Raw genomic sequence first — 25,117 nt, forward strand, 5'->3', positions numbered from 1 at the left:
GCATAGCTGTCAACCTTCCCTTTTTTTGCTGGAAATTCCCTTATTTCAGCCCCGTTTCCCGCTGCTTCCCGCTGCTATCCCAGATTGTTAGATATCCCGTAGACTGTCCCCGGGACAGGTGAGGCTGCTGATCCCTTATTTTCAAATCTGAAAGTTGACAGCTATGAATAAGCGGCCACCGACTTGCATCAAATCAGCCCGCTTCGTCTGTTCTCCAGATCCGAAGGCCTGGCAGGGAGCCTTCCCTTCCAGCAGATGGCAATAGTCTCGTTTTTGCGGCGGATGAGAAGGATCTCGCTTGCCGCCTTTGCTCCTTCCCTTCCCTCGGCAGGAAATGACCTTTGTTTGGGGTCTTGGGAAAAGGCCAGGCTGGGTCGGGGCACGTGTGTTTTGCGTGCAGAGGGAAGAGGCTGGCCAGGCGGCCTCTCCTGCTGCAAAGATGGGCAAGAAGAGCAAGAAGGAGAAGAAGGTGAAGGGGGCTGAGAAAACAGCCGCCAAGATGGAAAAGAAAGTCTCCAAGAGGGCCAAGAAGGAGCAGGTGAGCCCAAAGGGCTGCGAGGAAGCTGAGCTGCCCCCCTCCCGCCAGGGCTCCTGTGCCTTTACGAGCTTCGCTGCAGGCAGAAGCTCAACAGGTCTGCACTTCCTGGATAAAGAAAAAAAGCCCCCTTGGCTGAATTTCTGTGCAACCTTCAGGCCCCACCCCGCTAAAAAAAAAGGCGCATCAGCTATAGGGCGGGGTGGGGGGAAGGAATGCAGTTCATACGAACGTAGGTAGCTGCTTCATACTGAGTTAGACCATTGGTCCATTGAGCACAGTGCTGGCTGGCAGCAGCTTTCCAGAGGTTTCGTTTCATTCATTTTATTTGTATGCCTCTTTCCCACAAAATAAAATCACGCTCAAAAAAGCGGCTTACAACCAAAAAGCAGGGATGCATTTCAAACAATTGCATAGTAACATAGCAGAACGTGGCAACAGTTTCATAACATAGCAGAACAATAACGAATATAATAACAAAACCCCACATTCGGATACTATAAATAGAACAAGGTTATTTAAACAACATGCAGCGTCCAGTAGTGGAAATAATAAAGGAGCTTCGTCTTAGTCCTAGAAGCACTCCTCCCAAGGTGTTGCTCAGTGTCCTTCTCTTGCAGCAGCTTAGAAGGCTTCCAAGGGCAAAGGGGGGGGGGGTAAACAGGAAACACCCCTGCCGTGATGTTGGTGTTTCAGGCAGGGGTGTCTCTAGCTGGTGATTGAACCTGGGACCTTATGCATGCAAAGCAGATGCTCTGCCACTAAGCTATAGCTCTTTTAAAAATAAAGGTTTTTTTGGGGGGGGGGCTGTGGCAATACTAGGTGAGAGAGAACAAGAAGAGAGAGAACAGTGTAATAGAATAAGCCCCCATATCATCTGAGGATGGGAAATTCCTTCTAGATCTTGTAGTTCACTCTGTGCTGGCCGATGGTTCAGTCTGTCCAACAACATATCTACTAGCAAAGTATTGGAAGACACAAGAGCTACCCACGCTGGAAGAATGGCAGGCGAAAGTGATTGACTTTATGGGACTGGCAGAAATGACCGGCAGAATCCGCGACCAGGAGAAAGAAACTGTGGAGGAAGATTGGAAGAAGTTTAAAGTATATCTTAAAAATCGTTATAAAATTGAGGAGTGTTAAAGTGTGAAGGGAAAGGAAGATGTATAATTACAGCTATATTTATTCTTTTTCATTTAATGTGATATTGAATAAGTTTAAATCTTAATTGGTTAAAAGAGTTGCTGAAAAATTGTGAAACTAGGATGCAAGAAGGGGAAGGTATGGGGAAGTCCGAGAAAAGAGGCTTATGAAAAGGAGGTTAAGAAAGTTGGATCTATGTTTTCCTTTTGTGTGTGTCTGTTGTTGTATGTATTATTTAGTGTTGTTGTGTCGATAAAATTGGAAAATCAATAAAAAATTATTTAAAACAACAACAACAACAACATATCTTGTGGTTCAGTCTGTCCAACAACATATGGAGGGCACCTGGTTGTGAAATGCTCTTGATCAGATTGTCTCTTTGTTTAAAGGAGGATCTTGAAGCTCTGATAGCGGAATTCCAGACACTGGATGCTAAGAAGACTCAAGTGGTTGAGACAAGCTGCCCCCCGCCCTCCCCAAGGTAAGAATGTGCACAGGGGTCATATTTTCCTGGAAGTGTGGGCTACAAACAACCCCTAGTAATTATACCAGCCTTGCTGGAACCAGCATTGATTGTGCAGCATTCAGAATGACTAAATGATCCGAGGGGTTTCATCGTTTGGCTTTATTCTCTGGTATTTTTTCTAATAACTTTTTTTAAAAAAATGCTTGTTTTTACCTAATAGTCTTAATCTTTTGAGACTTGCTTGCAACCTTTCTCATCCTGTGGGTCCCCAGATGTTGTTGAACTACAACTCCATTACCCCTAGGCAGCAAGGTCAGAGCTCAGGGATGATGGGAGTTGTAGTCCAACAATATCTGGGGACCCACAGGTTGAGAACCACTATGTGTTTGCTCTTGTATTTCTGTTGGTTTGGTGTTTTTGCAAACTGTCTCTCAGCCTCACAAGGTTGTTGTGTGGAATAAAAGAGGATGGGAAGAGCCCCTTGAGCTTCTTTGGTGGGGAAAGGTGGGATATAAATGAAATAAATGATACTTTGATTTTGAAACTAAATGTGTTGATATTTCCCCTCTTTTTATGTTAGTATGGACAACAGTAATGAACCTAGGCTGTCGTCAATATAGTGACCACTTTCATACGTCTCAGAAAGTGGCTGCTTTTGCATGTCACCATAAGTTTTTCAGGATGGAGTTATATAAAGTTCTAAAGTACTTTTGCACGGTACACATGGAACAGCTCCCCAGTCTGTTCCCCTTCTTATATCTGCCCCATTTTTCCATCTCCAGGCTCAACGCATCTCTGTCGCCACATCCTGAGAAAGATGAGCTAATCCTCTTTGGAGGTGAATATTTCAATGGCAAAAAAGTAAAGTATATCCTTTTGTCTATCCTCCTGCCCCCTTCCCTGACCCAGGGTACCTGTGGTTGCCCTCCAGGTGGTGCCAGGCTTCCAACTCCCATCAGCCCCAGGCAGCGTGGCCTAATGGGCAGGGGTGATGGGCTTTGTACTCCAGCAACATCTGGAGAGCCATGGGCTCCCCAGCCCTGCCCTAACCCCAGTTCACCCAGCTTATAAACTCTGCCTTGACTTTTTGCTTCCAGTGATTTTGCACAAAATTATTTTATTGGAATGAGGAGCTATTCAGGGTCCCAGAATAAATGGGACTGCTTGTCCTTGCTGCCCGCTGTAATGACGTTCCAGCTGCCACAGGCATGGCAGGTTCCATTAAAAGGGCCAAGAGTGATTGCCTGGCCATCATCAATGTTTTAGGAGTTCATAACTCCTGGAGACAGATTTGGAGCATCTCCTTCAGCTCCTCGGCCTCTCTGCACATGAATAGCCCTCCTGCTGCTGTCCAAAAGGAGCTGGTCTCCTTTCTGTCCAAATTGAGTACATCCAGACTATGAATTTTGCAGAGACGGAGTCAGACATTTGGGTCACAGACTGATTGTGGTCTCAAATTAGCAGTATAGGAATTGAGTCATTTCCCCCAACCGCTCCCTCTTTCTGCACAAAGCTGGGCTGGTGCAGTGGGCTGGTGCAGTGGGGGAAGCGGACAGTTCCTCTGCTACTTCATCCTTCAGCCCATAATTTCTCAACATGGGGCAACAGGTTTCTTGGAGGTCCGCTCATTGTGGAGGAGCCTGCTTGGCTTTTCCACCATGTCTTCCCAAGCAACTATCCCCTTAATGCCAGGATTCCCTTCTGAGATAGGTATAAAGTTGCTAGGAGTTGCACCTTCACCCATCAGTACCTAAAAAAGGTCATGCTTTGGTAACTAGAAGTTTTTTATGAATGCAATAGATTACTGTTTAGCTCTGGGCACTGGCTAGGGTGCAGACATGTCCTGGTCCCTCTTCAAAGAGCTTGGAAAATGAAAATCCTGGTGGGAGATTTTAAAATAATGCTTTGGCATCAGTACCTCTCCCAAGACTTAAGGGATTGGGTAGGCTCTAAACCAGGCATCCCCAACCTTTGGCCCTCCAGATGCTTTGGACTACAATTCCCACCATCCCTGACCACTGGTCCTGTTAGCTAGGGATCATGGGAGTTGTAGGCCAGAACATCTGGAGGCTTCAGGTTGGGGATGCCTGCTCTAAACTAAGAGAAGAAACTGAGTGCACATCTATTACTAAGTCAGATTAAAGGTCTTTGCATTAATTTGCAAAGGCCTGAGCAACTTAGGTCCAAGGTAGCTTAGGGATCACCAGAACCCTTATCATTGAACGCTTGATCATTGAGATCATCTGCAAGGGTGGTGTTGACCATTCTATGAGTTGCCAAAACTCATTTAGCATCAATGTGAAATTGAGTCTTCAGCATCATTGGCCTGATCCTGTGGCATGCTGTTAACTGGTGAAGATTCATTGGTCCCCTTCTAGATTAAATTCACCTTTAAAGGTTTGCTGGAAAAATTTCTGTGCTAGATTATGTGTACACATAAGAGCCATGATTTTAAATCTTAATGTGGTTGCAGTTTAAAATCATTAGTAGGACTGGAATAGCACTTGCAGCTTAATGGTGCATTTTGGATATGATGGAGATATAAAAGACTTGGATTATTCTAAAACATGCAGGAGGAAATGATTAACGATAGGAACCACAAAAGTGGGGAGGCAAGTCCTGGGGATTCTTTGTAATCTTGTTTTTATGATGTATGTTGGATATTTGATTGTAAAACTTTAATTCGAAAAACCAAATAAATAAATTTATAAAAATAAATAAATGCTGATGTGGTTTTTTTTTAATTGTATAGATATAATTGTGGCAAATCACTTTGGGGTTTTTTATTATTAAATTGCCATATACAAGTATTTTAATAAATAAAAGGAACGTGTGTGTGTGGAGTACGCTACATATTCTAGCAAGCTTCTGCCTCCTCTTCCTCTTCCTCTAGACGTTCCTGTACAACGAGTTGTTTGTTTACAACATTCGGAAGAACAGCTGGGCTAAACTTGACATCCCCAACCCCCCTCCACGCCGCTGTGCCCATCAGGTAATAATACGCTGTGCCCCAGGAAGCAGTTCTAGGAGGTGAGGGTTCGCAGTAGCAGGAGGGGTTACACAGCTGGTGCAGAGGCCTTCCTGACATCCTCCTTCACCAGCATCATACCATGTGTTGCCTCAGAGTAGCAGTATATTATTTGTTGTTTGCTTTAAGGTTTCAGGGCGGGTAATAACAATTTAAAATACAACATATATTTAACTTTAAAATCATATAAATATATAGGCACAGAGACACACATGCACACTAGGGGCTGCTGCGCCACACCAGGGATCCCCCTTCCCAACTCATACAACTATTACGCACAATCCCAACTCTATTTCTGAAGCCGCCTCTGTCTTTGGTTCTGCAGTCCTGTTTTTATCTTCACCCCTCCGCTTCCTCCGCTTTGTCATTTTCCTCTCAGTTCCTTCTGATTCTGCTTTACTCAAACTTCTGCTGTTGTTTAAAACCACTTTCCCCATCCGTGTCTCTCCCTTCTGACTCCCGTGCCACTGCCCCTTGTGTCGGGCAACCTGTCTTCTTTTTCCCCTCCCTTACCCCATCCTGACTTCATGCAAATCCAAGATTGTGATGTGGCACTGTAGATTGTCCAATAGGGGACAGCAATGACAGCCTTATATTTTTATGTAGAGAGAGAAAGTTGCATGGTTATTTTTGCGTCAGATGTGGAAATAAGCATATATGCAAGAACGGTGCTAGAGAAACCCACTGAGTTTGGTGCTGGTGCTCGAAAAAGGATGGGCTCTCTCTGTGTATGTTTGTGTGTGTGCTCTCTCTGTAAAATTCTACCTGTCATAAACGACAGTGTCCAGCAGGTGGTGCTTTAACAAGCTGTAAATTTCCACAACAAGCCGTTCTCTGGAGCAGGACTCTCCAACCCGTACAGATCAACTCCTGGGATCCCACACTTAACCTCATCCTGCAACCTGGACCCGTTTTTAAATTTGTTTTACTGGATATGCCTTTTTCTCTCCCTACCAATCAGTAGCAGCAGCAGAAGAAGAAAATCCTTCTAGACTTCTTTGCGTGACCTACCTTTGGGTTACACGTGATCTGTTTTGAGGCCACCACTGGCCTGCAGTTGCAGTACACTTTTGCATACATACATTGCACTGTTTGGCCCAGATCAAAGCATAAAAATACTGTTTCATTCAACGCAGCAAGCCCAGCACAAGGCAACTGCAGCAGTACCAACGCCCTCCCCCCACCAACTTTTCTACCCAAAAGCTCATAGAAAAAGAAATATTCACAAGGTCTGGTGAAAGGATGACAAGGAGAGAGCCAGATGTATATCTTGGGACAGGGAATTCCTTGGGAAAAAGTCCTGTCTGCTAAATTACTTTGTCTTCTGCAGAGAAAGAACATTTAGATTCCTCTCCTTGTGACACTGTTATCCTTTGGTGTCCATTCTGAATTACGAAGGGATTCTGAAGGCTTTAGCCCAAATGCACCCCAGGAGTTGAGGCAATAAGACCCATCTGGCACCACTGAACTGTGAAACCTCCACAATCAGGCCATCTCTCCCCCACCCCCTTTCAGCTATTAAAGTCACAGGCTTGGCTTTGTCAGGGAAGGAATTGCTCTACCCGTTGCTAGGATTACCATTTCTGCTTGGAGCGGGTTCAGATCTGCAAACTCTGGACGACCTGTACACATAGAGCCTTGGGTTGTCCCAACAGTAAAATGGGGGTAAGCACGACTCAGCTCGCAGTGTTGTTGGTAAGGTTTAATGAGAGAGGCTGTTCATGTGTTGCACATGTTGGAAATTACTCAAAAGTTGCCCTAACTGTTTCTATCTCTCTCTCTTCCTTTGGCAGGCTGTGGTGGTAGCTCAGGGTGGCGGACAGCTTTGGGTGTTTGGCGGGGAGTTTGCTTCACCAGACGGGGAGCAGTTTTACCACTACAAAGATCTCTGGGTCTTGCATTTGGCCAGCAAGACCTGGGAGCAAATAAAGTAAGTGAGGTGTGGCATAATGCATAAGCTGCTTGTCTCCTTGAGCAGCAGCATTGCCAGAGTCCAATCGTGGGAAACGTCTCTTTTTTCCTTTCCCAGATGTTGCTGGACTCCCAACTCCTATCAGCTGGCTGGGGCAGATCAGAGTTGGAGTCCGACAGTGTCGGGGGGGGGCACAGATGTTTCCCAACCTTAGTAGAGGGGTGTGATAAGTGAGTAGGCAAAGCGAGTCTTTGCTTTCTGATCCCAACTGATTGGAAAGGTAGAGCGTCTTCAAATATTGAAGAGCGTTTAGGAAATTGTGACAACATAAAGCGTGCATTTACCTGGTTAGCAAATTAGGCACTGCTGTCTTCCATATGTGATCACCTTTTCCTACCTGGAGGAAATATTTAAAACATGAAACTGCACATTGGTGTTTATATGAACATGCAGGAACATGGGAGGCTGCCTTGCACCAATTCAGACTGTTGGTCCCTCTAGTTCAATATTGTCCACACTGACAAGCAGAATGGCTCTCCAGGGTTTCAGGCAGGGAATCTCTCTCAGCACTACCGGGAGATGCTGCTGGGAATTGAACCTGCGTACATCAGCCTGCAAAGCAGATGCTCTACCCCTGGGCTACAGTAGAAATACCCTTCTGTACGCAGCTTCTCTATTCTGTACCACCTAGCTCAGTATCAACCACTTGGGCAAACAAAGGCTTTACAAGGTTTTGGGCAAAGTTCTTTCCAAGGTCCTCCTGTCTGAGATCTGATCAGCTGAAGATGGCAGTCTGGTGTAGTGGTTAGAGTGCCAAATTAGGACCTAGGTTCAAATCCCTAATCCCTAACTCTCACCAGGGATGACCTTTGGCCAGTCACTGCCTCTCAGCCTAACCTACCTTTCAGGGTTGTCGTGGGAATTAAATGAGAAGGGGGAGGACCCTGCACAGCACCGTGAGTCCCTTGGAGAGAAAAGGCAGGATATAAATAATAACCTGGGACCTTCTGCTCGTGATGCACTGGCTCTGCCACTCCTCTGCCGAAGCCCCGTCTGACTCTGTGTTGTCAGTAAGACCTCCTAGGCCCCTGTTTAGTCCACCCTCTCTCTTTTGTTTTCTGCAAACTGCAGTCGAAATGCCAGAAGGAGGGAGTAGCAGAAAGTTGGTTTACACACAGAGACGCTGTCAGGAGAGCAGTGAAACACAGGCGGGCTGCCTCCCCCACAGACTTTCTCATCAGCACAGATGTTGGAGCTCTTCCCGAGGAGGAGGCGGAGATGGAGCTTTTGTTTCTAATAAATAAAAAAGGGGCAGGGGTGGGGGTGGGAGAGAAGTAGTTTGTCAGCCAAGAGGGCAAGTGTGTTGCCTACAGAAAAACAGGCAGCTGGTGCTTGAGCCAAATAGACGTTCTTGTTCCCCACATTGGGGTTGGGCAACTTCTGGCCCTTCTGGTGTAGTTGGGAGTCCTAACTCCCACCATCCCTGCGGCCATTGGTCCTGCTGGCTGCAGGAGTTGCCGGGAGTAGGAGTCCAACAACATGTGGAGGAAGCAGAGGTATCTCAGCCCCCCCCAAACGGTATGAAGCAGGAACTGGCGAGGTGCAAACAGGGGGGCCTTCTCCAGTCACTGCTCAGACTGTTCACTTGTGTTTCAGGGCTTCTGGAGGCCCTTCGGGTCGGAGCGGACACCGCATGGTGGTGTGCAAGAGGCAGCTGATCCTCTTTGGAGGATTCCACGAAAGTGCAAGGTCGGTTGGCGCTGTGCTTTTTGTTCGCTTGTAAAGGGTTGGCTCAGGCCAAGAAGACCTTAGGCGAGGGGCTGCTCACCTGTGGCCTTCCAGATGTTGCTAGAGTCTCTGTACGCATCATCCTTGAGCAATGGCTGTGCAGATGGAGTCTGACAATATATGGAGGGCTACAGCAGCTACCCCATTCCTGCCTCAGATCCATCTTGTTTATTGCGCCCTATTCTGAATGCTGCCAGTCAGTGGAGTTCCATTGGTCAATGGAGTTCCATTTGTCAGCTGATCTCCAGTCATTGACTTCATTTCTTCCACAGTGTGCCATGTGTTAAACCAAGGGCTTGTGGAGAGATGGGTCTGCTCAGAACTCCCTTTCATTGGAGGTGGGGAGGAAGGTCAATTAAGGGACTAGGGACATTGTGGAGGTTTGTCATGTGATGGAATGGGTTGGAGAACGTGGCCCCCAAAAAGTGTCATCTCTTCTTCCCATAACATTAGAAAGAACTCCAATGAAACTGACTAGCTGTAAATTCAGGATGGACCAAGGGAAGTTCACCTTCATGCAATAAACTTGTGGGATTCTCTGTGTCAGCTTGCTTACACAGATGCTGAAGTGGATTGTGCTGATTGCTGGAAGACAGATTTACCAATAGCTCTTAGCCGTGGTCTTACAAGTTGCATCTAAAGCCAAGCTTGGAGTGTATCCTGGAAGCTAGACTGGAGCATCATTAAAAAAGAAAGAAAGAAATAGTGGAATTCAGACAGGCTCCTTTCAGGAATCTGCTTCCAGAAATGACTCCTTTTTTCTTGTCACCTACATGTGAGGATTTTGGGACATTCAGCACCAGGGACAGCAACTTTAGGAAGCAAGAGACTTCCTGACAAGTTTCGTGTTCTTATACATTTTTGTTCTGCCTTCCAAAGGATAAGGTGTACATTGCAATCTCTGGGAGTGCCAGTGATGTGGGCACGTGCCCCAGCTTAGTGCTCCAAGCGGCAGGGTGTCCGATAATCAATAGACACAGCCCTGCTTAGCTTCAGCAAGGTTCATGTGTCTTCAGACCATGCGCCTTATCAGTACCTCTGTCTGCTGCTTTTGTTCCAATCAGAGATTACATCTACTACAACGATGTTTATGCCTTTAACCTGGACACATTTGCCTGGACCAAGCTGACTCCCTCCGGGATTGCCCCTGCTCCAAGGTCTGGTTGCCATCTAGCTACCACTCCTGAAGGCAACATCCTTGTCTATGGAGGCTACTCCAAGCAGGTGAGTGGTGCCTTTTACACTGACTTGCTTAGTTCCTTGTTCCAGATTCTTTAGAGCAGTGTTTCCCAACCTTGTGCCTCCAGATGTTTTTGGCCTACAACTCCCATCATCCCTAGCTAGCAAGACCAGTGGTCAGGGATGATGGGAGTTGTAGGCCAAAAACATCTGGAGGCACAAGGTTGGGAAACACTGCTTTAGAGTGACTAAGAGTGAGTTTGCAAGGTATCTGTGTTTCATTGGGGCTCTGGATCATTTGTAGCAATGTCCACATAACTGAAGAGACACACTCTGGACTGGTTGTTTTCCGGGACAGCTCTCCCTTCATGGGGCTCAGATTTCCCACATGGCGGGGTGGGGTGGGGGGCATCACTCTGTGCCCCAAGTCATTCCGCAAACTTGTTGATCTGCAAGAAGTTTGGCCACTGAGCCTCAGTCTGGTTAATCAGACTGAACATTTGGGTGGTCAAGGCTTCTTAAAGTGAAAATCATAGAATCATAGAGTTGGAAGAGACCACAAGGGCCATCGAGTCCAACCCCCTGCCAAGCAGGAAACACCATCAGAGCACTCCTGACATACGGTTGTCAAGCCTCTGCTTGACAACCTGCTCTGTTCCTGTTCAGCTTCACATCCCCTAAGTTGGGCTCTGTTGCAGTTTGTACAGAAAATGTACCACTTCCCTCCTCATTAGCAGCTTTTGCATCTGAACAGCCAAAGGGACACCACCTTTTGAGCCTCTCCAGTCCCATCTCTTTTGCCTTCCTTTTTGCTTCATCATTCAAGGGTATGGAATGGAGGCCTTGGTATTGCCTTTCCTAGTGGATAACTAGACTGGCTATACTGCTAACTCCACAATGCCTCTTCCTTTCCTGCCCAATCCCTGGGAGCTCTAGGCAGGATGCTGTTTAATTTAAGCCTCAAAACAACTCCAGGTGGTAGGTTGGGTTGAGGGCAAGCCTCAAGGAAGTCACTGTAGCTAAACGCAGATCGGAGTGTGGCTGCTCAGCTCAGCTCTGCTGGCTTGTCGACTACATGTTAGAAATTAAGGGGAGACATAATGAAGATGTCTAATAGCATGAGCAGAAAGCTAGACTGTTCCGATCGCCCACCCACTTCTTTTGATCCCGTTTGTCTGGAAGGAAATGGGGCTGCTCTCCTGTGTTCATTCTTCTTTTTACTTTTATTTTCTGACTTTCTCATTAGTGTGTTCTGCCATATTAGGTTGGAACTGCTTGGATTTCCAATTGTGCAGATGCTCACCTGCTTCAGGGGTTGCCTACATGTACCTACAGAGGGCAGAGAGGGGCAAAAAGCTTGTCCGGGTGAGCAAGCACAGCAGCAGCTGACATATGTAGGTGCCTGCCCCATGTTGTGATCCTTTCTCTTTTTTCCTGCTCTTTTAGATGTGGCAGCCATTTTGTGACCTGCCACACCCCCGCAGCAGCCATTTTGTTATATGCCAGCCCTCCTCCCCGGCAGCCATTTTGTGCCCGGCACCCACAGCACCTTCTCAAAAATCCAGATTTGTCTCCTGGCTCAAAAAGGTTGGAGCTCCTGCTTGAATGCAGAAAATAGGAACTCATTTCTTGCAAGGCACCAGTGATTTGCCCCTTTCCTGCTTTCTCCTGTTCCCACCATCTGCACCAACCTACAAACCACAAAGCATGCAAGGTGTCTGTGGGTGTTTTTAAATAAATACTTGGTGGTTTGTGACAAGGGTAATGTAGTTCCAAGTGGGGTAACAATGTTGTTACCTGTCTGACTCTGCTCTTCCGAGCATGGAGCTGGAAAGGCCTTGTAGTGCCTAGCTTCAAGCTGCTTGCTGGTTTTGGCCTGCTATATATGGGCTTACGGAGCTCCCCCCTTCCTCTTTGGGGGATTTGACACCTGGAGACACCCAGGTATGTTTGCAGCCTATATAGCCTTAGCAAGATCTTACAGTCTTAATGAATTTATTGCATTTACCGTATATCCCACATCTTTCAAAGAGCTCAGGTAGACGTATATGGTTCTCCCCCTCCTCATTTAATCCCCACAACAACCCTGTGAGGTAGGTTAGGCTGAGAGGGAGAGTGACTGGCTCAAGGTCACCCAGTGGGGGTTTGAACCCTGGTCTCCCAGGTCCTAGTCCAGCACTCTAACCACTGCCCCACACTGGCTCCCTTTGCAAGATGCTATGTGCAGTGGGATTGTCCTAACCATGTCTGAGATCTCGCTGGGTGTTTTTTGCACGGGACATGGTGCAATTTGAAACATGTCTAAGAGCGCCACCCTTTGAAAATGCCAAAAGCCTTGATTCTAGTCCTTATCATTAAAAGTCATTTGTGAAGTCCATCTTTGTTTCCATGCATCCTTTTAATTCCTGCTCATTCTAGAGAGAACAACCACATTTGGGTGTGACCACGTGAGGGATACTGTGTTCAGTTCTGGTCACCTTGCCTCGAAAGGGATATTGCAGAGTTGGAAAAGGTTCAGAAAAGGGCAACCAAAATGTTCAAGGGGGTGGAGCAACTCCCCTATGCTGGAAAGGTTGCAGTGTTTGAGTTTTTTCTTTTTTTAAAGATGATCTTTATTGGGGGGGGGTTATAGTTAAATACTATACATACACATATCATACTGCATTTTACATTTATTCTTGCTCTCAAGAGCTGACTTCCCTCCTTCCTTCTTCCGGCTTTTTTGTGTTTGAGATTTTTCAGTTTAAAGAAAAGGTGTATAAGAGATGAGATGATCATGGCACGGAGAAGGTGGATAGAGAACAGTTTCCCTCCCTCTCTCATAACACTAGAATTCATGGGCATCCACTGCGTGTTGGAAGATTTAGCGTAGATAAAAGAAAGTGCTTCTTCATGCAGCATAAACTATGGAACTCCCTCCCACAGGAGGCAGGGATGGCCATCAAATTGGAAGACGATTAGACAAATCCATGGAGGAGAGGGCTATTGATGGCTGCTAGCCATGGTGGCTCTGCTCTGCTTCCAGAGGCAGGAGTGCTGAATACCAGTTGCTGAAAAGTACAGGAGGAGAGAGAGCTTTTGTGCTCAGGGCCTTCTGAGGGTTTCTGACAGGCTGGTCACTGTGAGAACAGGATGCTGAACTAGATGGACCTGACCAAGCAGGTGGCTCTTACGTTTCTCAGCAAGCCTGTTCCACCTTCTGCGTGATGGCAGATCAGATATTGGAAAGCCACCAGCCTGCCTTATCTTCTCTTTCTAAAGGGCTATTGTAAGCAGCGGTTCTCAACCTGTGGGTCCCCAGATGTTGTTGGACTACAACTCCCATCATCCCTGAGCTCTGGCCTTGCTAGCTAGGGTTGATGGGAGTTGTAGTCTGACAACATCTGGGGACCCACAGTTTGAGAAAGGCTGGATTAGAGGACAATGCAGTTTCTGAACTCCTTAAAAGTCATAGAAGACGCTGTGGTTACTCTTTAGCCTGTTGCCTTGTTTGCATTTCAGTCTTTCTGTGCCTCAGTAAACTCTGTTCCAGGCTTGCAGAGGAAAGCCTTTTGTAAAAACTTGTATATTTAGGCAAGCCCATTCAGACATATTAGGATGTATTATGTACACTTTGTATTAAAAATCTGTTGTTGTTTTTTAATTTTTATTATTATATTCAGTTTTAAAATCTGTTTTAGCTATTAATTTTTAATGGAAATTTTGTAGCATTTTTATATCAACCACTTTGATTTTCCTTTATTTAAGCAGTGGATAGATAGCTAGATTTAAAAAAACCACATTTTTTTTTTTCTACAGCGAATTAAAAAAGACGTTGACAAGGGCACTCTTCATACAGATTTGTTCCTGTTGAAGGCTGAAAGCTCAGGTAAGCAGGAGGGCTCAGGGCTGCCTGGACTCCATACATAGGAAGCTGGGCCTGGCCTGGGTTCGATTTTCAGTGTAGTGGCTTAACTTACTTACATGAGATCTTTGGAGCTATTTGCTCTTCAGGTGGCCTTCCACAGGTGGGATGGTGGGAGAAGCAGGTGGATGGGTGACAGAGCTGCCATTTCAGAGGTATGGGATGGACAGAGGAGTAGAGGCAGGATTTAAAGTCTTGCTTTTCATTCCAAGGTGGCACTCTGCTCACGTTTTGCTGACCTTAGACTTCATGATGTTTCCCTTTGCTTGTGACTTGCAAATGCTGTCCACCTTAAAAAAAAGAAGCACTCCTTTTCTCTTTCATGTTTCCTAGACAAGTGGACCTGGGCTCGGATTAGTTCTTCAGGGGTGAAGCCGACCCCCAGGTCTGGCTTCTCGGTGGCTGTGGGTCCCAGCAACCGGTCCCTTCTCTTTGGTGGGGTCTACGATGAGGAAGAGGAGGAGGACCTTGAAGGAGACTTCTTTAACGATATTTATTTCTACGACTTGGTGAAGAACCGGTGGTTTCCTGGACAGCTAAAGGTCTGGAAAGATTCTTATTCTTAACCATGGGGTTACTCTTGCCCAGCAGTCTTTAGCCACCAGCTCTGCCTTCATCTGCAACATGGAGATAACCATGCTGCCCTGCCTTGCTGGGTTGTTGTTAAGAATTGGAGCAAGTGCAAAATGTCGGTGAAAGAGTGCTCTGAGCACTTCAGAGCCCTGTGCAAGTTCTGAGGGTTTCACATTTTGGTTTACAAGCCCCCTGGTATTACAGAGGAAACAGGGATGTGTGCACAAACACCACAAAGTTGCCAAATGAAAAAAGAAAAACCGAAAAGAAAGAAAAGAACCTACATATTTTCACCTGCAGTACAATTCAACCCATGCAGACCTCTTGTAACATAGAGAATTGAGCCTAGGTGGTGCAGGGGTTAGAATGCCGGACTAGGACCTGGGTTCAAATCCCCACTCAGCCATGAAGCTTGGGCCAATCTCTCCCTCTCAGCCTAACCTACCTCACAGGGTTGTTGTCATGATAAAAGAGAGAGGAAGAGAGTCATCCACGTCAAGCGTCCTCCATGCACGCTTGGATGAAAGGTGGGATAAAAATGCAATTGATGAATAAAACAAAATAGATAATGATTACTTGCGGCCATCACAGTGGACTAATCTGCCCATTCAGCAAAATGCAAGTGATGCCATCCAACCTGGATTGTACCACTTCAGAAAGCAGGTTGGGAGTTGTGTGTTTGAATGTTCCCTGTGTATCATCACAAAGTCCTTAAAAAGGAAAGCTAGCATTCCAGGGGAAAGCCTCCAGCCAAGCCTACATTCCAGTGCGACCATCTTCTATGTTGCTGTTGTTGTTGTTAAAAAATTCAGTCATGCAGTTCCCACCTGCATTTTAAAGTGGTACAGTGCCAGAAGGACTGTACCATTTCTGAATGGTAAAGTCCTGGCACTGTGGTGGTACAGGTCAGCTCCCTGTCAACAGAAGTGGAGAGGTGGAGGAAGAGCACACTGGATAACGAACCAATTCCTGTCAAATTTCATCAGTTTGTCAGGAAGGTGGCAGCTGTCTGTTCTGCTTTGCCTTTCAAAAGTTGTGCAGGCTTTTGCTTTTGGGCTCCGGCCTGCTTAAAGGTAAAGGGACCCCTGACCATTAGGTCCAGTCGTGACTGACTCTGGGGTTGAGGCACTCATCTTGCTTTATTGGCTGAGGGAGCCGGCGTTCAGCTTCCGGGTCATGTGGCCAGCATGACTAAGCCGCTTCTGGTGAACCAGAGCAGCGCACGGAAACACTGTTTACCTTCCCGCCAGTTTACCTTCTACTTGCACTTTGATGTGCTTTCGAACTGCTAGGTTGGCAGGAGCAGGGACCAAGCAATGGGAACTCACCCCGTCATGGGGATTTGAACCGCTGACCTTCTGATCGGCAAGTCCTAGGCTCTGTGGTTTAACCCACAGTGCCACCCGCGTCCCCTACCCGGCCTGCTTACATTAAAGTATTTCTCTTTCCCCCCTCCAACCACAACAGGGCCCAAAGACTGAGAAGAAGAAGCGGCGTCGAGGGCCTGCGGCAAAGACTGGCTGTGAAGGTGGTGAGAGTGAGGAGCGGCTCCCTCCGGGCCCGGTGGAGATCGTCAAGGAGGTGGTGGCAGAGGATGGGACCATCATGACTATCAAGCAGGTGATTTCGGCCCCCGAGCTGGAGCTGCAGGATCCTGAGTCGGAGGATGAAGAGGATGGTACGGGTGATGAGGCCTCCGGCCAGCAGGTGGAGCCATGCCCACGCTCAAACGCCATGCTGGCAGTCAAGCACGGGGTGCTCTATGTTTACGGAGGGATGTTTGAGGTGGGCGACCGCCAGTTCACTCTGAACGACCTTTATGCTATTGACCTCCACAAGATGGAAGAATGGAAGGTCCTCGTGGAGATGGACCCAAGTAAGTTGAAGCCATTTACCATATTTTGTTTCAAGCTCTTGCAGCTAGCTTTCTGTTCTGTACTTCTGCCATTACGCTGGGCAGTTGCAACGTTTGTTGATGCTAAGAATTCAAATTCTCTTGCATTTATTCTTTAAAACGACAACAGCAACAAGTTGCTAGTCGTTATGGCTGAAGCTTTCTGAAAGCCTATCGGTGCTGCCTGATGAAATCCCAAAAGCTGATGGAGCCAGGGATCAGACACTGATGTTCTGACTCCTTGCCCTTCCCCAGTTGGCAGCAGAAGCAAAATCTACAACACTGACCAGAAGGATAAAATAACACAGTAATTGCCACCCTCTTCACAACTCTACCAATAGATGACAGTCTTTCCATCTGATCAGGTCCTCAATTGTGTTAGGACTTCGACTTAGCAATTGGAGTTAGCGGGGTCCTGCCTGCAGGTTTCCCTCAGGCATCTGGTCAGCCAAGGTGAGAACAGGATGCTGGACTACATGGAGCACAGGCCTGATCCTGCAGGCTCTTATTTACCTGTATTGCACAGAAAATATGCACACTTTGCTCATTTGTCTGATTTAAATAGAACAGCTACCAAGGAGGCACAAACACAAACATGCTCCGTTGCTAGGGCTTTGGTTCTGTAGTATTTGTCAACTCCTTTCCATGAGAAATTCCAGTGAGCTGCAAGCTTTGCTGCTGCTGCTGCCCATCCAACCTGACTTCTGAAATTTCACTAGGCACTACCCACATTGTATTTTTTTTTAACCAGCCTGTTTCTGCAAACATAAGGACTAGAAACTTAAGAGAAAGCCCTTATTCTTAAAATACTTGATTCTGTGCCAGACACTGAGCATTGACACAAAACCAGTGGGAGCATGTGGAGCATCCACAGGCGTCAGCAGACAGTCAGAACTTCAGGAAAGCCTTTTGTATAACAATCTCATCAAGTTCCTGGGCACTGGAAACTATTCCTAGAAATCTGAGGGCTGCCGTGTTTAATTTTACTACACGACTGCAGCTGACTGGGGACAAAAGCCTATTTAGGCTGGCAAATTAGACAGGTGATGGGGATGCAGCCTGCAGCTGAGGCTGTTTTTAATTCTTGGGGCTGTGAATAGCGTTGGATTTCATCAAGGGCGCGCACACAAAGTCTAATTTTGGCCTGGCTTAATCCCCGGGAAAACCTTTTTTTCCGTGCCCTTTGGCTCTAAGTTGTCTGGCCTCATTTGTGTCTGGACCTTGAAACCTTTGTCTTAATCCCACCAAAGTCGTCATGTCTGTGTGTTGACTCCTTTTTAGGCTGAGTGGCTTTGGCAACCCCCGTTGCCCAGAGCTCCAGGCACCAGCCACAAACTCCTCTTAGTTATCCCACGGGTCTTTCCACTTCCTTTTTCCACTTACCATTGTCATAGAACCATGGAACTGTAGAGTTGGAAGGGATCCCCAAGGGTCATCTAGCCCAGCCCCCTGCAATGCAGGAATCACAGCTAATCATAGTCATTTAAATAAGGTTGCTACCTGCCTTCAGTGCCGTCTCCTAGTGGGAAGGCAGGATATAACTCCTTTATATAAAGTAAAACAAATCTCAGCCTTTGCTGCTCACAAGCCTTCCATGATACCTGGACACAGGCAGCTGTGTTGACTGATTATTATTATTTGTACCATTAATTTAATGCATTGCCTATCTTTCACCAGCAGGTCTCAGGGTGGGCAGCAACAATTAAAAATTCAGAATTAAAAGCAGATTACACACAGGTTGGGCCCTGAAAGCGCACACATCCCAGCTGTCAAAGGCTGGAATAAAGTTGTGCATCTTCAGCATTCGCCAAAAGCTGTACAGTTGCCTAGCTGATCTTTTCCCTGGATTCTAGGAGGCTTTTCAGGGGTTCAAATGGGGGTTCTCTTCCAGCCCAACATAAAGGTCCCAGGAGTGGAACCTGGGGCCTTCTCCATACAAAGCAGATGCTCTCCCCCCTCTGCTGTGGACTTGGTGCATCTGGCTGTATTGCTTTTCAAGTGAGGTTAGGATGTTGATCCCATTTCCCTCCTGCTTGATGGTTAATCAACTCCCCACTCCCCACTTTGAGGAGGTGCTTCTCCCTCTCTGGGTACTTGAGCCCCTATCTAGGTTCAGTATTTTTAATTTTGAAAGTTAGAGACAATGAGTCTCAAGCTTGCCTTGGCAACTTCCTGTTTGCCTCAGACAGCCACCACTGTAAACCCAGGTATATAAAGAGTTGCTGCTGGTCACCTGATGGTGATGAAATTCTAGATAAAGTGGTCAGAGGGGAAGCTGCCGTTCCTGCTGCTAACTTTGTATTCCCTTTTATACCTGCAAATTTTAATGGCTGCGGCAGAAACTCAGGAATGGCTTGAAGATTCGGAGTCTGATGACGAGGGAGATGTGGAAGGTGCGGAGGGAGGAGACGAGGAGGACGAGGAGGAAGATGAAGAAGAGGACTCTGATGATGCTGAGGGCGAGGATGAAGGTAGTTGCGCAGAAAAAAGCTGGGAAAAAGCACCCGTGTTCTCAGATGTGCTCGAAAGGAGACGCTTGAGTTTCCTGTCTCCGCTTGACTTTGCATGCCAAATGTTAGCTTTAATGTAATCTGCTTGACTTTTTGTTAAGTAGATTTGGCAACGAATTGTGCAGTTCAAGCTTCATCTGTAAGGAAGTGGAGATTTGTTGGGGATTTTAGTAGAGTTGCTATAGGGTATTACACATTCTTTGTGCAGCATCTTTTTTGTCTATGGAGTGCTACACCTGGAAGAGAACAGGTGGTCCTCTCTGCTCTGCTCCTCATTGCACTTTCTCTCTCTCCCTCTCCCTCTCCCTTCCTGCCTTCTGCAGCAGAGGAAGATCATCCCGCTGTGCAGCCTGATGAAAAGTACACAGATTACCTCTCCAGGACAGAGCAATACTGGGTGAAACTGGCCCGCCAGAAGATGGGCCCTGATGCCAAAGAGAAGAAGATGGTGAAAGTGGGGCATGCAATGGCAAAGGCCTTCCATGAAGGGTCTGCCTAGCGAGGTCTTGCCTGCCCCTCAATGAACATTGGGACAACTGTTGTGTAAACATGCAATTCTCCATCTTCAGCGGAAACTACCATTTGGCTTTCTGCATGTTAATGAATTGGCTGTAAGGGAGCAGTTTGCAGCTACAAGGATTAGAAGGCCACCTCTGGCCCTGCAAGCGCTTCTCTCCCTCTCCCTCATCCGCTCCTGCTGATTTTGTGACAGGTTGCTGGAGCTTCGGGACCGGACGATGTTCCCTTGTGATATTGTGAACGTAACCCTGGTTGGCACAGGGGTGCCTTCCAAAGAGGGGAGGCAGGAAGAGGAGAGGAAATGGGAGAGGCTTGGGTGGGCCACTCGGAGGGAGTTGGTGGATTAGAGGGATCAGGTGCTTAAAAGCTTGGCTGTTCTTGTTGGAAGCTTTGAGTTTGATATTTCAATGTTTGAGAGTTTCAGGAGGCTCCTGTTTTCCGCTCCCATCATCAGACCAGGAACTGGGACTTAACCATTTTGGCAGGTTTTATAAATAAAGGTTCTTTTGTCTGTTAGGATGCTTTCTCCTTTTTAATGGGCAGTATTGAAGATGGGAAACCTTTTGAGCCGGGATCTACCAAGCTCCCATCTTGTTCTACTTCTGACAGGTGTGCCAACATCAAGCCAGACATTCTTCATGCTTAGAAAGCTATATCATGCCGGCTTTAGTGCGCCGTCACGTCACCATACCAAATGCATGGACTGAATTTCCTCCCAGATAGTTGCCTAAGTTCTTTCCTTGTAGAGTGCAGAAATAAAGCTTAGTAACCCTGGTTTCAAATTCATAGGAGGAATTCATACGGTGGGGTGGGGGCTGGAGAAGCATTGAATCTGCCCCACCGTGGAAAGTTCATCATCTGGTTCATAAGACATTAACTTTTTACTTTTTTTCTCAGACTGACTGTGCTGTCAGAACCATATTTTATAAACATTCACAATGTCTTAAGAATTCCTCATTTCTTAAAAAGAACTTTTCTCATTGGAATTAGAAAAACAGCCCCTATCAAAGGTATTTAACCCTTAAACAAGTTTAAATAAGCAAGCACATTCAATTAGTTGTTATTTTTCAGCAACTGGATCTGAATATAGTGGTACCTCGGGTTAAGAACTTAATTTGTTCTGGAGGTCTGTTCTTAACCTGAAACTGTTCTTAACCTGAAGCACCACTTTAGCTAATGGGGCCTCCTGCCGCTGCCGTGCCGCCAGAGCACATTTCGGTTCACATCCTGAAGCAAAGTTCTTAACCCAAAGTACTATTTCTGGGTTAGCGGGGTCTGTAACCTGAAGCGTATGTAACCCGAGGTACCACGGTATTAGCCTAGAGCCCTAATCTGGGACTGGCTAGAGGCTTTGATTGCCCGCTAAGCTGATTTTTGTCCTGTTAACTTCAGGTGGGGCTGAGTCTACTTCAATCCTAGTACAGCAGCTGCAGATGTTTTATTGCTCGCATGATAAATGGATCTCAGCCCACAACCACATCTGCAAGGAAAGGGCCATAGCTTTAGTTTGCCTATAGAAACGTCCAGGTTCTGGCCCCAGTTACCTGGCCCCTGTTAAAAGTACCTCAGGCACTTTTGGATAGTCAATGTAACAGGCGCATCCCTCAGTGGCAGGCCACGTGTGTGTTTAGCAGACAGGTGATGGCAGGTACAATCCCTGGTGTCTCCAGTTAAACATCTTGGAATAGACTTGGGAAAGTCCCTCTGCTGTAAGTCAGAGATGGACTTAAGTCTGGGTGTTATCTAGCTCAGGACTAAGGTAGCTTCATGTGTTCATATAGCTGTTTCAAAATAGATTCCCTGGAAATAGCAGTTTTTGCTTCCAAGGGTCAAATGTGCCTCTAAGGACTAACTCCTCTGAACTCTTGCAACAAAATTGGACTCATTTGCTCAGTTTTGGAATTGATATATAAACCTAGAGAAGGAGCATCAGTGGGTGTTTTCACTATTTAATCGCAGGAATTCACTTGGCATTGAATTGTAGATTCAATTCGCGTTCTTTTTTAGTGGCCTGATTTTTATTGACTTTCAGTATTATTGTTGTTATTTTCAATAAACACCATTTGAAACCAGAACTGGGGCATAGATCAGCACCTTCCTGCTTAAATAGCCCTCCCCCCCTGTCTCCACCTAGCAATATCCTTGGCTTTCTTTACAACCAAGTGTTGCTTTTGTTCCCCGCGGTACCATATGGCAGAGCAGGATCCCTGATCACGGGAAGAGCGACTGAGAGCAAGTGAGGAAGCGAAGGACAAGCCCCCCTGGGCCTGGCGCCAACAGCAGCCGGCGCCTGTTGACGGGCAGGATATCCATCAGCCGTGGAGATGGTTATTGTCGCAAGGGACCTGCCCTGCAGGAGGGGAACATTATCTCCAGCGGCTAAAGGTTTAATGCTCTGCACAATGCTGCTTTTCTGCAGTCCCTTAAAAGAAGTTCAAGAAAAGTTCTCTGTGCTCTGTGCTCAAAAAAGAATGAGGAAGGATTTAATTGCTTTTTGTGGGGGGGACGACATGGATGGGCATTGATGGGGCCCTGACCCCCTCAGGGTTTCAGGCAGGGAGCCCAAACTGGAGATGCCATTGGGGTGGGTCCTGGGAGACCACCTGCATGCAAAGCAGATGCTCTGCCACTGAACTACACCTTTTCCCCTGAAGTCCACCTCACATAGCAATGCTTCCTCCATCCTGATGCTCCAGGAGGTCTTTGGGGGAGCTTTTATTCCCACCCTCCCCCAGTCCTGGTGCCTTGAGAGCCTTTTAACTTTGGGTAAAGGAGCCTTGGGCCAGGAGCTACAGGTGGCCCTGCTGGGGTCCCTATCTGGCCTTTCAGTCTTCCTCTAGGTCCTACCTCCTTTCTGTTGCTCTGCCCTCTTTGTCACCTCTGGCCGTTCACAACACTGGCCTGTGCCCTTCAGACATGTCTCATGGTATCTTATAAAGATAGGGATTGAAGCTGGGGTCCTGTTTGCAGGGTTGGTGTTCCACCCTCATAGGTCACATCCAAACAAAAGTTCCCAGGATTCTTTTGGGGGAAGCCATGTGCTTTAACTGTATGGTGACATTAGCCTCACAGGTGTGTGTATGTTTTTAGGTACAATCCATTATGTACACCACAATTTAAGAAGGATGTTGACAAGCTGGAATGTGTGCAGAGGAGGGCAACCAAAATGATCAAGGTCTGTAGCATACATAAAAAAAGTTCTATCCTTCTTTGACACTGATTGGCCGACCATGCCCAGGAGAAAGGCCTCTGGTTTCTTCAGAAAGGTATATTTAAATACCTTTTTCATTTCATTATAGATCATCTCCCAGAAAGCCTTAAACCTTGGGCATGTCCACCAAAGGTGAAAGAATGTACCTTCAGTCTCTTTACATTTCCAGCATTTATTATCAGGCAAGTGATATATTTTTGCGAGCTTGACTGGGGTCATGTACCACCTGTAAATCATTTTCATTATATTCTCTCTTAGGGCATTACATGCCGTGAACTTCGTACCTGTGGTCCATAACTGTTCCCAGTCAGTCATCATAATATTATGTCCAACATCTTGTGCCCATTTAATCATAGCTGATTTCACCGTTTCATCCTGAGTATTCCATTTCAACAGCAAGTTATACATTCTTGACAAATTCTTAGTTTTGGGATCTAACAGTCACATGGAAGATGAGATGGAGCAAGCTTGTTTTCTCCTGCCATGGAGGGCAGAACCCAAACCAATGGATTCAAATAACAAGAAAGGAGATTCTGACTAAACATCAGGAAGAGCTTTCTGATGGCAAGAGCTGCCTGACAGTGGAATGGACCCAGGAGGTATGAACTCTCCTTGGAAGTTTATAAGCAGAGGTTGATTATCTTTCCTGGATGTTTTAGTTGAGATTCCTGCATTGCAGGGGGTTGGACTAGATGTCCCCTTGGGTCCCTTCCAACTCAACAGTTCTATGATTCTATATGAAATGCTAGTAGAAAAAGGTGTTTCATTGGGGTTAGCTCTCAAAAGCTGCAGGATTGGCCTTTTGTAAACCAACTGGATTACTAGCCTTTCTGTGCACACTACAGCTGTACCCCACATACGTCTACGTGTGAATCTGAAACGGAAAACGGGAAGGAATTGTGCAGATTCAGGGCATCTATCGTGGTGGTGGGGATTGTGTTATTCAAGATGGGAGAACAAAGAATGCACAGTTTGGGCATGAGAAGCCAATTACGTGCTTGCATCTCTGGATGAATGTTGTAGGACTATTTTTGGCTGCCTGAGACAGAGCAGGGCAGAGGCGATGATAAATGGCTCAACCCACTGTGAAGAATCAAACACTTGTTATTTTTGATCATGTTGCTCAGGAACCACCTTCGAAGGAGTCTTTTGAAATCTTCCAGCCCCTCTGCCTCTTAAGCTGTATTAGTCCCCCGTTGACATTCAAAGGGAAATATCTGGATAATCGCACCCCTGTCATCTCCTCTTGAAGACATTGTGGGTGGTCCCCCCTCCTCGCGGAATAACGGCAGTTTGAACAGCTTCTCCATCCTTCCACAAACCTTGCTTGATGGTCAGAAAGTGCATGTGTGAACAGGCGCTCTTGGAAAGCAGAGGTGACTGCAGGAGGCAGACACCACAGCCTGTTACCAGGAGTTAACACCGCATGTGTGAAACAGTTCAGGAGTTTAAAGACATGGTGTGTGGCTTCCTAGGTGTAATTAACCACTAGATACAATGTCCTATTTTGTTTCCCCAAGCTAGAACTGGGCCAACTCACATATTCCTCAGGTTGGAAGAATAATGAGGCACCAATGAGGCATTGACCCAAACCCTAGAACAGCCTTCAACAACCCGATGCTGTTGGACTACAATGCCCATCATCCCTCTCCATTGGCCATTCTGGCTGCGGCTGATGGGTGTTGCTGCCCAACAACATCTGAAGGGCACCAGTTTGCCAAAGGCTGCCCTGGAACACCAAACAGACCTGTGGCACCTTAAAGCAACCATTTCATGGTAGCATGAGAATTTGAATCTCCTTTATCCGCTCTATGAAGCGTTGGCTTATCAAAGGGGGGGGGGGGAGTGTGGTCCATATGTTTGCCAGTATATATGCACGTGTGTGTTTGTGACTTTCTATGCACCTGCCAACTTCATGCTTGTGACAAAGTGGGCTTTAGTCTGCAAAACTGCCTGACATTAACAACTTCACTTGTAATGCTAAGCCAAAGCATGCTCGGGTGCAAACATGTAGGCTCCTGAAAAGGAGAGGGCCATAATTTTGCTGCCCGGCATCAAGCCATGGTGTGGCTTAGGGCTCGTCCACACTTCCGCTTGTCCTGCGTCTAGAAAGTTCTGGTCCAAGTGGTTTTAAACAGTGCTAAATTGGAGCAAACGTCAATCTGGAGAAAACCTGAATTACCGTGTGCTCAGACTGAGTGCTAAAGAGCGGTTTTCCCTGGGAACAATAGGTGGGACAATAGGAAGTTTGGATAAGCCTTTACGGAACCTGGGCTTGTGCTTTAGCTCTCCTGGAGAAAGGGAGCCAAAAGGGCAAGGCTGGGGCTCTTAAAACACAGAAAAAGTTCCCTAGAGCTTAGTTCCTTTTCTTTGTTGAATGCCAAAGCACAAATGGCTTTCAACCCATATGTGGTTCAAATTAAAAGGGTGGGAGTGAAACCATAGGCACATAAAC

The 25,117-nt window shown here is 46.7% G+C and overlaps 1 protein-coding gene and 1 long non-coding RNA gene across 2 annotated transcripts; one reads left to right on the forward strand and one right to left on the reverse strand.

Moving 5' to 3' along the window:
* Window positions 1–331: 331 nt before the first annotated feature.
* Window positions 332–21,526, forward strand: KLHDC4 (kelch domain containing 4). The gene is made up of 13 exons (XM_083754540.1): window positions 332–538; window positions 2,068–2,159; window positions 2,927–3,005; window positions 5,038–5,136; window positions 6,966–7,102; window positions 8,741–8,833; window positions 9,937–10,096; window positions 13,850–13,919; window positions 14,289–14,497; window positions 15,996–16,404; window positions 18,762–18,893; window positions 19,256–20,540; window positions 20,770–21,526. The coding sequence occupies exons 1-12, from the start codon at window positions 335–337 to the stop codon at window positions 19,429–19,431; spliced, it is 1,860 nt and encodes a 619-aa protein (XP_083610666.1). The 5' UTR covers window positions 332–334; the 3' UTR covers window positions 19,432–20,540; window positions 20,770–21,526.
* LOC310851937 lies at window positions 14,520–20,883 on the reverse strand. The gene is made up of 3 exons (XR_014567916.1): window positions 20,759–20,883; window positions 15,945–20,531; window positions 14,520–15,584 (listed from the first exon to the last, which is right to left on the reverse strand). It is a non-coding gene; the product is annotated as an uncharacterized lncRNA (long non-coding RNA).
* Window positions 21,527–25,117: the final 3,591 nt, after the last annotated feature.

Source organism: Podarcis gaigeae (assembly GCF_964106915.1).
Source record: "Podarcis gaigeae genome assembly, chromosome: 8".
Lineage (NCBI taxonomy): Eukaryota > Metazoa > Chordata > Lepidosauria > Squamata > Lacertidae > Podarcis > Podarcis gaigeae.